This window comes from Dendrobates tinctorius, unplaced genomic scaffold (genome assembly GCF_039654945.1).
Source record: "Dendrobates tinctorius isolate UK_male_01 unplaced genomic scaffold, ASM3965494v1 ptg000285l, whole genome shotgun sequence".
In the NCBI taxonomy this organism is placed as follows: Eukaryota; Metazoa; Chordata; class Amphibia; order Anura; family Dendrobatidae; genus Dendrobates; species Dendrobates tinctorius.
Window position 1 is genome coordinate 743,818 of NW_027361952.1, and position 15,514 is coordinate 759,331.

A 15,514-nucleotide genomic window follows, 5' to 3' on the forward strand; every position below is an offset into this window, starting at 1 on the left:
CCACTTGCCAGCGCTACAGGGCAAGTGGGAAGAGCAAGGCTAAGCACCAGATTTGGCACATCTTAAAGATGCGCCTTTTCTGGGGCGGCTGAGAGCTGATGTTTTTAGTCTGAGAGGGTCCCATTACCCTGATGCCAGTGCATCAGCATGAAAAAGATGAAGTTGAACCAAGAAATTACATCACAAAACTTTTTTTTTTTTTTTTTTAATTATCTTTATTTAGCTCAAAAAATGTCCTCATTGCTGTGCACAAAACGCATACAAAAACGCGAGTACATAACCTTAGGATGCCTGCTGTGAGGATTCTCCAGTGCCGGGAGCATCACTGTGAGTGCTGGATTTGCGTACATGCAGTCATTTGCTGACTATACAAATGACCCCGCTCAATACAAGTGTACTGAGTATAGAAGTGCATTGAGAAAGGCTACACATGTCTAATTGGAATGTGAGCCCAAAGTAACGTCCAGTCGGAATGTGACCAAAAGTATGCAAATCGCATATAAGAGGTTTGGAGGTCTCCAATCACAGCCATTGCTTCGGGAGCAAGTAATCGTGGTTCTTATTTTGCAACTAGAACTTAACTATACATCCATTCGAACAAATGGGTAAATTATGTGTACAGTTTACGCTGTGAAATCTGGCGACTGATCATCCAAAATATAAAAATGAAATTCAGTCACAAAAAAAAAAAAATTCATATGTCACATTGCCCCAAATACTAACCTCAGTGGTCATCACCAGGCAGGAAGCTGTTGGATTTATCGTGACGTCTCCAGTCATTAAACCAACATCCTGGAACTCTTCGTACATCTCTCTGTATTTCTGATTACTCAGAGCTTTGATTGGGCTGGTGAAAATAACCCTTTGTTTTTCCCGGAGAGCAAGAGCTATAGCATACCTGTAGGAAAGCAAGAGGACGGGAGTTGAACATTGCCTTCAAAATAATAAGACATACGCTCATGTCATAATATTGGTAAGGATGGGTTGTACTTAAATGTCACATCCTTGATATATACCATTAATGCGTGATTGGTGTGAGATCTATAATCATGAAAGACAGGAGGTTGTACTCAGTAAAACACAGCGGCCATTCACAATTTTTACTAGTCACATGGCCACTCATTCATAATCTCAAGTGAACAGGAATAGGCTGTAATATCACACCCCATGCAGGAGAGCAGAGTCTGGCAAAATCCAAACCACAAACGTGCAACCGTCCACTGAGCACTGCTGCCCCTTCATGATCAGAGGGGAAGGTTTACCGATTAATGCACTAAAAATAATATATGAAATAAACAAAATATGAAAGCACAAAATTTTAGATAATACAAATTACATAGTGTTAAAAAGAAAACAAAAAAAAAAAAAAAAAGATACATACTCTGCACACACGGTTTTTCCAGCTGATGTATGAGCAGACACCAGGACAGACTGATTGTTATCGATGCAAAGAATGGCTTCTTTCTGAAAGGCATCAAGTATGAACGGATATTCCTGAAAATAGGAAAGAAAAAATAAATAAATTAAAAAAAAAAGGAGAATGACTGACAGACCGGGAAATAAAATGCGGCACTGTGCAATCGAAAAAAAGGAATTTGTGCAAGTATCCCAGACAACTAGGATGACTAGTCACCATTACAGCTCTGATAGAAACGTCTGCATTGACCACTTCACCCCCGAGCCTGGTTTCACCTTCCTGACCAGGCTAAATTTTACAATTCTGACCACTGTCTCTATGTGGTAATAACTCTGGAACGCTTCAATGGATCTCACTGATTCTGAGATTGTTTTTCGTGACATTGTGAACGGTTAAAACTAAAATCAAAGCTGAAGTTTCATTTTCTCCATTCTCTGAAGGTTTCGTTTCTCCGTTTTTGTTGATTTAAGATAAATTTTTTGTAATTGGGATGAAAAGTTCAGGCTGTCATGAAACCAGACTGTTCCTCATCAGGTGCAAGATAAGGGACCCGGGGGTGTATTGTTCTGAAGAATATGCCATTATACTACTTTCTATGCTATGTAAATACGGACATATATGCAGTTTCCGGTTTTCTTGCAAAATTATTGGCTTATAAAGTGAAATGATGCTATTGGTAGTTGAGAACTTTGCATAATTAAGCAAAATATTATAAAAGAAGTGACTAAAATAAACGGGTTTAGTGATCTCTTTGGATCGTCCCATACAGAGACATGTCTCCGTTTGGTCATTTCAGTTACTAGCAACACTCTGTGGAATAATTTGGAAATCACTGGATCAACCGTGAAGGGTTAATTTAACCCTCTCCATATCAGCTGGCTGCCCAACATGGGGGCCCCCGAAGGACAACAAGACAAAGAATCCTCGGACCGGACACAGGTGCTGGAAAATTGGGACTGATCATCCCCCACGACAACCACGCTAAGTTGGCAGTTATACTGTTCAGACTGACCGTTTTGGTGTGGTTTTTCCTGTGTCTGTTGCTGCAAAGAGGATCTGATGTTTGTCCTCCATGGTGGGGTGATTCTTGGGTGGAATCATATAGAGGTGCAGTCCCGTTGGGGGCCCAGTGCTCGAACCGTACCTCATAAGGGACGGACACCCCGGATTGACCAGTGATTGTGACTCTTTATAGTCAAAATATCCTGAAATCCTGATAACTGTTAATATCGGGCGTGGTGAGGTGATCGAAGATTGGGTAGGATACGTAACTCAGGAATATATATATATATATATATATATATATATATATATATACACACACATACACACACACATATATATACACACAAGCACATACATATACAAACACACACCACATTGGATTTTGGGCTTCCCAGAGGGAGATTATTGACCCTGTGGAACAGAGACTGAAACGGACGCTCTAGATCTGTGCACAACTGACGTAGCTTTAAAAGAGAGAATTATGTTTCTGTGGAAGGAAAAGAAAAGTTTGGAATTGTGTGAAGGATCGGATGCTGTTAGTCTTATGATTCAAAGACGAGGAAAGAAATCTGTCAGGAATGCAGAAAAAATATTTTCAATTCTGGGATTTCCTAAGGGCGGGAGGCTACAGCCTATGCTATGGGACGAAGGAGTTAAAAAGAACAAAGGGAGATTGACTGATGATGGATAACTTAAAGGCGCTGAGGAATTCCGTGGCTTGGCACATGAATTGTATAATGAAGGTTATGTGGAAATTGAAGAGCAAGTGAATTCTGATTGTTTTTATTGCTATGTTGAAAAAGGAAAATGGTCTACCACTGTGAAAAAAACTGGAAGTTTTGTGGTACAGGAAAGAATTGAGGAAGTGGTTAAAGAAGAAACTGAGATCGAGACTAATGTGTCAGGCAGACAAACAGTTAAGAATGATTTGAAACAAGAAGTCTCCCTGCTAGATGATCAGGTTCCTCCCCAGGAAATCAAGCCTCTCCTCCCGACTGTAAGCTCTGTGCCCCTTAACCCTAAGGCACCAATATATTCTGGACTACCGAAACTCAGTACGCCCCCACCCTATGATCCTGCCGGTTGGATCTGTGCTGTATGCGGAGTGACTATTCCTCAGTGGAGAGAGGTCTGTTACAATTGTGGTATGAGGAGACCGGGAGTAGCAGCCCCCACCTTTCCTTTGTTAAACGCTGATGGTACCTATTATTATCCGCCGCCAGCCTCGGTCCCCGTTATGCCTAATATTGCTAGTGGTTATGAATATCCACCCCCTCCTACTTTAGTCACTCGGTCAGAGACAGGATACTCAGAGGAGATAGAAGATTTCCAGGAAATGTATTCCAATATTATTCCTGAACCCCACTGTTATGATGTGCTCTTTAGGATAGGGACTGGGGATGTCACGAAGCAGCATGTTGGGGCCATAGTAAATGCCGCGAATAATCAACTTCGCCATGCTGGAGGACTGGCCGCAAAAATTTCTCAGAAAGGCGGACCCATTATACAGGAAGATTCTTATTCGTATATACAAACGTATGGCCAGGTAGAAACAGGACAGGTCGCAGCAACCAGAGCAGGACAGCTGCCGTGTCTATATGTAATACATGCAGTGGGACCACGATATGATCCTATCAATATTCCTAGGTCCCAACAATTGCTTATTGAGGCTGTCCAGAATGCAATCCTGTATGCCTCCTCTGTCCCCCCCGGTACGATGCCTCAACGTACAGTGGCTATACCATTAATCTCTGCAGGTATTTTTCAATATCCCAGGAAGGATGCTGCCATGGTCATAGTATCAGCAAGAGCGGTGTATACAGGAAAACCCCATAAAATTGGAAGAGGACCGATTTGTTCTCGACAGCCGCCTAACAGCCCATCAGGCAATACAATCTCTAACTGTAACAGAGCCTCCTGCCCCGCTCCCACAGCAGATGCCTCTTGTGCCCGTACTACCGCTACCTCCTCCCCCCGAGTTGTCAGTAATATCCAAATTTGAAGAAGATAATGTAGAAACCACTCCTGACAGGTCAAAGTATACTCCCTTCACCCCATCCCAAATAGGCACTCTTTGCAATCAATTACCCGATCCAGAGACTTCCCCCATGGCTTTCTACAGGCAAATGGCAGCAAATCGAGAGATTTATTCCACTCCCCGAAGAGATCCATTACACATACTTTGAGTAAAAGCTGGGGAGGGGTATTTTCCAATTATTGAGGGTGGCATAATGTATAATGTGAACTTGGATAGGGGAACCTATGAGAGTGGTGTTGCTTTCTGCAATGCTTTAAAGGTTTGGGCACAAGATAGACTAGCGGACCAAGCTACCTCTCTCACAGATGTCACACAGGACAAGGGGGAGACTGCCGAGAAGTTATATCGGCGTCTTATGGTAGTATTTAGAGATCTGGGATTCTCACTGTATAATAAAGACCATACACATCTTTTTGTGGCAGCTTAGATGTCCGGCCTTAAACCCGAATTGCAAGAGGCAATAATGTCAGTTAGACCTGACGTTGAGAATTCCACTCCGGATGATGCATTTAAAGTAATAAAAAGTTTTCAGAAGAATTTATCCCGTTCTGCAGCAGCAGAGAAACATAAAAATAAACCAACAGCGGCAGCTGTGACAGCTCCTGCTCTAACAGCAGCCCCCACCAACGCGCCCAGTGCGGCTGCGAGTACAAAGCCAGTCCCTTATCAGTGGAGCACACAGCAAACCCCAGCCCCCCCCTCAGACTTCAGCTCCCTATTCTCCTAATCCTATGACTAGGAACCTTACTCCCCAGATCCGCCGTGCCAATTCTCGTCTGCAATGCTGGCGCTGTGGCCGATTCGGTCACTTTCAGAGAGACTGTCACACTCCTGCTGATAGATGCTACCCTCAAGTTCCCTCGTCTAATCGTAATCTAAATACTGGGAACCCTAGAGGATACCCCGGTTACGGACAGCCCCAAAATCCTGATAATTGTCCATACTGAAGGGGTGGCCAACCAGGGTCTGCCATCACAATGTCCTCCACCAAACCTGGGGCATGCTCATCCGTCACGCTCCCTGTAGGTGACACCCTTGTTAAGTTCATGGTTTCATGGTAGACACTGGGGCGGCCAATTCTATAATCAAATAATCACATGTACCTACGGATATCCCTATTCAATTCTCAGATCAAGAGCTTGTTTTAATTGGAGTAGATGGCAGACCCAATAAACATACTCTTACAAAACCCATCCCTGTGTGACCCTTCCCCGAGGTTACTGCTCAGTTCGTAATCTCTCCCACATGTTCAGTAAATTTACTGGGGGTAGATTTATTATCACAGTTCCGCTCCAGAATACAATTCCAAGATGATGGTCGGATGGTTCTTACGTTACATAACCCCTATGCAGATGAAGACAGTGAGGAAAATAGGCATTAGACCTACCGGTAATTATGTTTCCAGGAGTCCATCCTGACAGCACCAGGGAGGACGTCCCTCGCCTCCTTGCAGGGACAGGAAGAGCACACAAGAGGTTAAAACAGTCTCCACCCCCATTCCCTCAGTGTTTTTCCAAGTACCACACCATGGATGATGCAACTGAACACTTTATTTACAGAATCATATTACGACATATGACATGATTAATTCGGGAAGGGAACTATCCGTGCTGTCAGGATGGACTCCTGGAAACATAATTACCGGTAGGTCTAATGCCTATTTTTCAGGACGTCCCTCCTGACAGCACCAGGGAGAATACCAAAGTATCCCCTTAGGGTGGCATGACTGCCTGGAGAACCATTCTCCCGAAAGCAGTCTGTTGGTTAGATAACACATCTAATTTGTAATGCTTACAGAAAGTGTCCAACCTGGACCAGGTTGCGGCCCTACAGATTTGGTTTACTGAAGTCCCTGCTCTTTCCGCCCAGGAAACTGATAAAGCTCGTGTTGAGTGAGCTTTTAACCCTTCTGGGGGAGGAACCCCCTGAGAGACATAGGCTAAACTGATTAGCGATGTTATCCATCTCGCGATGGAAGCTTTTGAGGCTTTTATCCCTTTGTTTTTCCCCCCCAAAGAGTAAAAATAGGTTATGGTCCTGTCTCCAACCCTGCGTGGCCTTGATGTAATCAATAACTGCCTGTCGTACGTCTAATTTGTGCAGGGCCCTTTCTTTGTCATTTGAGGGGTTCTCACAAAAGGAAGGTAAAATTATTTCCTGGTTTAAGTTTTGGACTGACGCAACTTTGGGCAAAAAGTTTATTATTCGATCCTCCCAGATTCGGAGATATGGGTCTCGGATAGATAGCGCCTGTATCTTACTTATCCGTTTTGCAGTGGTGATCGCCACTAAGAATGCTACCTTCATGGTTCGATGTGAGATGGGCATCGCCTGACTCTGGATAAAGGGATCTGAGCAAAGGGACCGCAGGACAAGACTAAGATCCCATGGGGGGGGACTGACCTCCTGACTGTGGGACGTAACCTCTGAGTTGCCTTGATAAATCTTATTACTCTGGGATGGGAGGCCAAGGGGTAGTCCAGAAAGGCGCTTAATGCCGAGATCTGGACCTTCAGCGTGCTAAGCCTAAGTCCTTTATTAAAGCCTGCCTGAAGAAAATCCAGTATCTTTGGGATGTCTGGCTTTCCTTCCGCTGAGTCGGGCCTGCCACAATCCAGACAGAATCTTTTCCAAATTTTGCGGTATATCGCAGAAGTTACGGGTTTTCTGCTGACCTGAATAGTCAATATGACCTGGTCTGACAGGCCTCGAGCCCTCAGGATCTGCCGTTCAGGATCTAGGCTGACAGGTGAAGTCTCCCTGGACCTTGGTGAAGCACCGGCCCTTGGTGAATGATGTGTTCCCTCTGTGGAAGCAGGAGTGGTCGATCTTCTGCCATAATCCCCAGGAGTGGAAACCAGCTCCTTTTCGGCCAATAAGGTGCTATCAGTAGCACTCTTGACTGATCCTCCTGAATCTTCCTGAGGATGGCTGGAATGAGAGCTATCGGGGGAAATGCATATGAGAGAGTCTGCCCCCACTTTTGGCTTAGGGCGTCTACCCCTTCTGCATTGTCCAATGGATTCAGAGATAAAAACCTGTACGTCTTCGTATTCTTTCTGGTTGCGAAGGGGTCCATCTGCTGTCTTCCCCAGCGCTGGCATAAGTTCTGAAAGATCTCTGTGTTCAGCTCCCACTCCGTGGGACAGTTCTTCTGTCTACTTAAATAATCTGCCACTGTGTTTTGCGACCCTTCGAGATGGACGGCTGTTACTGACAGAACCGTATTTTCTGCCCAGGAAAAGATCTTTTTTGCCAGGTCCTGGAGTGCCCAATGCCTTGTTTCTCCTTAATGCCGGAGGAAGGAAACCGCCGTCACATTGTCGGATAGAATCTTGACGTGTTGATTTCTTAGTTTGTCCTGATTTCTTTTTAGGGTCTCCCATGTGGCGTAAAGTTCCTTGTAGTTGGAGGAGGTGGACCGCATGTTTGCCAGCCATTCTCCCTGAAGAATTCTGCCTTCTAAATGAGCCCTCCAGCCCCATTTGCTGGCGTCCGTAGTGATTATGACGCATGGGGAGGTGATCCAGGGGACACCTTTCCTTAGGTTTTGTCGCTGCATCCACCACACCAGGGATCTTTTTACTGCTGGAGACAAGGCCATTTTCTTGTCTAGGGAGGTCTGGTGACGATCCCAGGCGGCCAGTACTTCTTTTTGAAGGGTTCTCGCATGGAACTGTGCTCATCGGACACAAGGGATGCAGGATGTCACGAGGCCCAGAGCGCGCATGGCTATTCTGATGGAAACGCGGCCTTTTTGAAGTTCCTTCATGCTGTCCAGTATCCTTGACTGTTTTTCTGGTGGTAAGAAGGAAGTTCTGCTTCTGGAATCCAGTAGTACCCCCCCAAAAAAAATCTTTCTTTCTGGTACTAAGTTCGATTTTTCTTTCTTTATGATCCAGCCCAGAAACTCTAGAACTTCTATTGTCTTCTCCTTGTGTCGCCGTAGTTCTTCTGCCGATCTTGCCACCAGGAGTAAGTAGTCTAGGTATGGAATGATTATTCCACAATTTCTTAGGAACGCCACCACTTCCGCGATTAGCTTCGTGAAGACTCGAGGCGCCGAGGCCAGACCAAAAGGAAGACACAAATTTAAAGTGGCAGGTCCGATTCTGAAGTCTTACTGCAAACCTCAGGAATCTCTGTGACATTGGGTGAATTGGAACCTGATAGTAGGCACTTTTCAGGTCCAGTGTACACATCAGGGCATTCTTGTCTATAAAATGGACCGTGGATCTGATTGACTTCATTCGGAATTTTTTGTACGTGACCCAGGCATTTAAGGGTTTCAGATTTATAATGGTATGGGATTCTCCAGATGGCTTTGCGATGGCAAATAGGGACGAATAGTGGCCCGCCCCAATTTCTGCCCGGGGAATCGGAATTACCACCCCTAAGTTTGCCAGTTTTGTCACGTCAACCCACATCTGGGAGTCGTCTTTCATCCTGCGGGGAGAAATGGACCTTTCGGGGGGAGGGGATGAAAATTCTATTTGGTAACCCTCTGCTATTGTCCTCAGTACCCACTGATTTTTTGTGATCTGAGACCACTGGGAACTGAATTATCTGAGTCGACCCCCTATGTTGGTATAGGCATGTTCTCCTGGATCTAGTACGTGATCCAGAAGGGGGCGCTCTAGATCTTCTAGCTCTAGAGTGGGTAGGAACCCCTCTGAGAGCTCCCCTGGTACCTATAGTACTGCTGCCTTCTACAGTATATCCCCCGGTTCTCCGAAAGGGCTGGTCCCTAGGTTTCCTTTCCTCAGGGAACCCTTTCTTTACATCGGATGCTTTTTCTAATATATCATCCAATGCTGGGCTAAAGACTTTTAACCCAGAGAAGGGAAGAGCACAGAGCTTGTTTTTAGAGGCTCCGTCCCCCGTCCAGGTCTTTAACCAGATGGCTCTGCGTGCCGAATTTGACAAAGCCATTCCGGGCGGCAATTATAACAGATTCCGCCGATGCATCGGCTAGGAAGACTGTGGCTGACTTCATGATCGGAAGAGAATCTATAATTTCCTCCCTTGGGGTTTTATTAGTTAAATGTTCCTCTAACTGGCTCAACCATGAACACATAGACCTTGCTACCTAAGTAGCTGCTACGCTAATTAATTAAGGCTGCTGATGTTTCCCAGGCCCGCCTTAGTAGGTTATCCGCCTTCCTATCCATGGGGTCCCTCAGACTAGACGCGTCCTCAAAAGGGATCGTTGTTTTCTTGGCTACTTTTGCCACAGGGACATCAATCTTGGGAACTACCTCCCATTCTTTAATGTCCTCAGGGTCGAAAGGGAGCCGTCTCTTAAAGTCCCGGGATATTACGAGACGTTTTTCCGACTCCTCCCATTCCTCCAGGACCATAGCTCGCACATGGTCATTCACTGGAAATACTACTTTCCTCTGTGCCCTAAGGCCCCCCGAACATCATGTCCTGCCTGGACTGAGGTTTCTGGACCTCCTCAATCTGCATTATGTCTCTGACCGCCTGAACCAGATTGTCTGTATCATCCAAGGAAAAGAGGTATCTTTTCCCATACTCCGGTTCACTAGTGCCCAGCTCGCCTTCTTCCTGATCCGACTCCGAGGAGTAGGAACTTTCCTCCGAACTAAGCTCCATCTCCTGTCTGGTTCGCTTAGCACTGGGGCCTGGACTAGCTGGCTGTGGCTGGGACAAGGTGGCCACGGAAGCCTGGACCTCCTCTCGAATCAGCGATCTCATCTCCGATAGGAGGGATGGCTGTTCGCCTTTCATTACTTTGGCCGCTCTGCTCCTTCAGAGTGCCCGCCGGCAGCCTGTATTTCCGGCGCTCTGACATGCGTCGCGGTCTCTCTGCACGCGACTTCCGGTCCCCGCGCTGCTGCCGGTGTCGGAGCTGAGAGCCTCCGCTGCGGGAGTAAGCAGCTCTACCCAGGGGGCTCGTCCTCCCCTGGTCTCTGTGGCTGAGGGACCCCCCACCCAGGAGGGTTTCAGCGCCGGGGCCGCTTCACAGTAGGAAGGATTGGCAGGGCCGCCCGATGCACCTGGACCCCTCCGGTAAGCAGACTCCTCTTGTGCGTCCCTCCGTGCAGGGACAGGAAGAAATACTGAGGAAATGGGGGTGGAGACTGTTTTTAACCTTGTGTGCTCTTCCTGTCCTTGCAAGGAGGCGAGGGACGTCCTCCCTGGTGCTGCCAGGGGCCTTCAGGAACAAATACAAACGTTACTTGATAACAGTGCTCTGGTACCCTGTGTTTCTCCATGTAATACGCCCTTGTTTTCCGTTAAGAAACAGACCCCACCTGGCCAGCCCCCTGTGTACTGGCTGGTACAAGAGCTACGGGCAGTTAATGCAGCTACTATTCTGGAAACTCCAGTGGTGTCTAATCCACATACTCTTTTGTCCCAAATAACCCAGGATGCTGCTTGGTTTACAGTTATTGATCTTACCAATGCCTTCTTTGGCATTCCGTTACTCCCAGATTGCCAGTTTCTGTTTGCATTCACTTATCAGGGACAACAGTTAACATGGACAGTTATGCCACAAGGGGCCCAAAACAGTCCCAACCAGTTTGCAAAAAACATGAGTGAGTGTCTCTTGCCCTGGCAGTTAGATCACCCCCTGGTTACGCTGCTTCAGTATGTGGATATTTTGTTGTGTGCACGGACAGAGCAGGAAGCCATTGCTGCCACTGTTAGCCTCCTTAAGCATCTGGCAGCACAGAACTGTCGGGTTTCGGCCTCAAAACTTCAGTTCTGCCATGGTCAAGTGATATTCTTGGGTCACTGTCTCCTTCAGGGTGTCAGACACCTCACGGAAGAAAGAAAAATAGCTGTCAGCTCCCTTCCTTTCCCAAAAGATGAAAATGAACTCCAGCGCTTTCTTGGACTATGTCAGTGGATACCGGATGCATCCCGCATAATGCAACCTCTTTACAATGCCTTGAAAGACGGCATAATGAGCTACAAGGAAAGATCACCGGTTTGCATGGAAAGCCTTTATCATGCCTTATCTGAGTTAAAGCAGCTTATTGCTTCCGCCCCTGCCTTGGGCATCCCGGACAATACTCGACCGTTCCATTTGTATGTGTCTGAGAATGAAGGATATGCAGCAGGGGCACTTACACAAGCACATGGCTACCTACAAAAGATCTCCACCACCGTCATAAAAAATTATTATTCGTGAATTGCAGTATACAGGGGGGGCGGGTGCGCCGCGACAGCCACGACTGGTAACACGGCATCAGTCATGTGAAGACCAGTACCCCTCAAGCTGTTAGCTTGGGATAGCACCTCTGATGCTGCATATGTGTTAAAAAATTTTTATCTAAGGGGGATTGTGAAGGGTTAAAACTAAAATCAAAGCTGAAGTTTCATTTTCTCCATTATCTGAAGGTTTCGTTTCTCCGTTTTTGTTGCTTTAAGATACATTTTTTGTAATTGGGATGAAAAGTTCAGGCTGTCATGAAACCAGACTGTTCCTCATCAGGTGCAAGATAAGGGACGCGGGGGTGTATTGTTCTGAAGAATATGTCATTATACTACTTTCTATACTATGTAAATACGGACATATATGCAGTTTCCGGTTTTCTTGCAATATTATTGGCTTATAAAGTGAAATGATGCTATTGGTAGTTGAGAACTTTGCATAATTAAGCAAAATATTATAAAAGAAGTGACTAAAATAAACGGGTTTAGCGATCTCTTTGGATCGTCCCATACAGAGACACGTCTCCGTTTGGTCATTTGAGTTGCTAGCAACACTCTGTGGAATAATTTGGAAATCATTGGATCAACCGTGAAGGGTTAATTTAACCCTCTCTATCAACATTTCGTACTTCATGACCGTGATAAATTTAGGCCCATAATTTTTTGCGTTTGTCAAAATATTGGGAATTTTGGCGAAAAGTTTGAAAATTTAGTAATTTTCAAACTTTATTTTTAAGCGCTTAAAACAGAACAAATTGCATTTCCTACATTTCTACTTTACATCTGCATTATTTTTTTAATATTTTTTTGTTAGACGGGCTAAAATTTCATCAGCAATATCTATTTTTTTTTTTTAGGGACCACATCACATTTGAAGTGAATTTGAGGAGCCTATATTACAGAAGAAATACCCAAAAGTGACACCATTCTAAAAACTGCACCCCTCAATTTCCTCAAAGCCACAATCAAGAAGTTTATTAACACTTTAAGCTCTTCATATGAATTAAAGCAATATGGAAAGAAAAAAAGGAAAATTTTACTTTTCCCAACAAAAATGTTGATTTAGCCCCACATTTTTCATTTTTACAAGGGTAACAGGAGAAAATGGACAGCATGCAATTTTTCCTGAGCACGTCGATGTCCCATATGTGGTGGAAAATGGCAGGGCTGGAAGGGAAGGATCATCATTTGACCTTTGGAGCGCAAAATTGTTAGGAATCGAGAGTCTACGCCAAGTCACAATTGCAGAGCCCCTTATGTGGCTAAACAGTGGAAACACCACACGTGTGACACCATTTTGGAAACTACACCCCTCAACATTTTTCACACACTCTTTTTGCCCCAAATTTTCATTATGACAAGGTTAACAGAAGAAAGTGGACAGTATAATTTGTTGTGCAATTTCTTCTGACTACACAGATGTCCCACATGTGGTTGAAACATGGATTTTTGTGATAACTCACCGTAAAATCCTTTTCTCTGAGACGCTCATTGGGGGACACAGGTACTGTGGTGTATGCTACCGCCATCTGGAGGCTGACACTAAGTAAACACCACAAGGTTAGCTCCTTCCCCGCCGTATACACCATTGCCCCGATTGCGGGCGGAAACCAATTTAGTGCAAAAGCAGTAGGAGAATAACAAAAAATATCAGCCTTAATGCAGATAACAATATGTCTGGAAAAGGACCACCCTGACAACAACATATGCACATAAATTAAACAAAGAGCCAACTGGCTATCAGGGTGGTTGCTGTGTCCCCCAATGAGCGTCTCAGAGAAAAGGATTTTACTGTGAGTTATCACAAAAATCGATGTTTCTCCTTCGTCTCATTGGGGGACACAGGTACTGTGGGACATCCTAAAGCAGTCCCTGGGTGGGAGTTTGACTCAACGATCCAAGCTACATGCACCTCTTGTTAAAGGTGCACCACCGCTGCTTGGAGAATCCTTTTACCTAGGCTCGCATCTGACGACGCCCGAGTATGGACACTGTAATGTTTAGTGAACGTGTGCAGGCTGGACCAGGTTGCTACCTTGCACACCTGTTCCGTCAAAGCCTGGTGCCGAAGCGCCCAAGAGGCGCCCACTGCCCGAGTAGAGTGGGCTTTGATCCCTGATGGAACCGGCGCACCCCTGATGCGATAGGCCTCCTGAATAGTTAGACGGATCCATCTGGCTACGGTCGATTTTGAGGCTGCGAGTCCCTTTCTGCGCCCCTCAGGAAGCACGAACAGCGTGTCCATCTGACGAAAGGGTGCCGTCAGCGACAAGTACCTCCTGAGTGCTCTCACCAGGTCTAACATGTGAAGACCTTTTTCCACGTGATATACTGGTGCTGGACAAAACGAAGGCAAGACAGTATCCTCATTAATGTGGAATGAGGACACGACCTTCGGCAGAAAGGGGGGAGCTGACCTAAGCACCACCTTATCCTTATATAAGGTGAGAAACGATGCTCGGCAAGACAGGGCCGCCAACTCCGAGACGCTCCTAATGGAAGTAATGGCTACCAAGAATACCACCTTCCAGGAAAGGTATGACAGAGAAATATCTTGTAGCGGCTCAAAAGGGGCTTCCTGCAGAACACTCAGGACCAGGTTAAGGTCCCAGGTGTCCATCGGCGCCTTATAGGGTGGTACCAAGTGGGAGACTCCCTGGATGAAAGTCTTCACCTGTAAGTTGGTAGCAATTTTTCGCTGAAAGAGGACAGACAACGCCAATATCTGTCTCCTAAGGGAGCTCGGGGCTAAACCCGAGTCTAGGCCTGACTGTAGAAAAGCCAAGACGTTAGGAATGGAGAATGTCAGAGGAGAAAGACCACGGTCCCGACAACAAGCAAAGAAGACCCTTCCAGGTGTGATAGTAGATTCTCGCCGAGGTAGGCTTCCGGGCGTTAACCATTGTGGCGACCACCTTGCGCTCAAACCCCGCTTGAGTCAGAATCCAAGATTCAACGGCCACGCCGTCAAACACAGGGCCTCTGAGTTCGGGTGGAAGATCGGTCCCTGGGACAGTAGATCTGAGTGCTCTGGTAGTCGCCATGGGACGTCAGTGAGCCGACAGGGCGAGTCTGGGGCCAGCAGAATCGCTGGAACCCCTTCTGTCTTGATCTTTTTGGCAACCCTCGGAAGTAGTGGCAGCGGGGGAAACCAGTATGGAAGGCGAAACTGGCTCCATGGTAGAACCAACGCATCCACGGCGAACGCTCGCGGGTCCTGAGACCGAGCGACGAACACCTTGGCGTTCACCCTGGATGCCATCAGATCCACATCCGGTGTTCCCCACAGTTGGCAAATCTGCAGGAAGACCTCGGGATGCAGAGACCATTCCCCCGACGAAACCCCCTGCCGGCTGAGGAAGTCCGCCGCCCAATTTTCCACGCCCGGGATGTGGACCGCCACAATTACTGAATGGTTCTTCTTGGCCCAGTGAAGCACGTGCCCCACCTCGCGCATGGTTGCCCTGCTGCGCGTGCCCCCTTTTTGATTTACGTAAGCCACCGCCGTGGCGTTGTCTGATTGTATCCGAACAGGGCGTCCTGCTAGAAGGTGCTGAAAATGCTGCAGCGACAGCCGGACCGCACGTATTTCCAATAAATTGATCGGGAGACGTGCCTCCTGTTGTGACCATTGCCCCTGAGTCGTGTGGTGGCGAAACACTGCTCCCCAGCCGAGGATGCTGGCGTCGGTTGTAACCACTAGCCATCGATCCGGGGGAAATGGTTTTCCTTGAAGAAGGGAGGACCTGATCGTCCACCACTCTAGTGACTGCCTGACCTGCGAGGATAGGCGGCACTGATGATCAAGCGTGAACGGGTTCTTGTCCCAAGTAGACAAGAGGGCATGCTGCAGGGGGTGAAGATGAAAT

At 46.6% G+C, this 15,514-nt stretch overlaps 1 protein-coding gene across 1 annotated transcript in view; it reads right to left on the reverse strand.

The window, feature by feature from the left end:
* Positions 1–15,514, reverse strand: part of MTREX (Mtr4 exosome RNA helicase) — a 170,757-nt gene that overhangs the window by 123,967 nt on the left and 31,276 nt on the right. Inside the window, exons 5-6 of the mRNA XM_073559936.1 lie at positions 1,382–1,494; positions 724–898 (exon numbers count right to left, since the gene is read on the reverse strand). Of these exons, the coding sequence (XP_073416037.1) occupies positions 724–898; positions 1,382–1,494 (288 nt within the window). The remainder of the gene's footprint in view (positions 1–723; positions 899–1,381; positions 1,495–15,514) is intronic.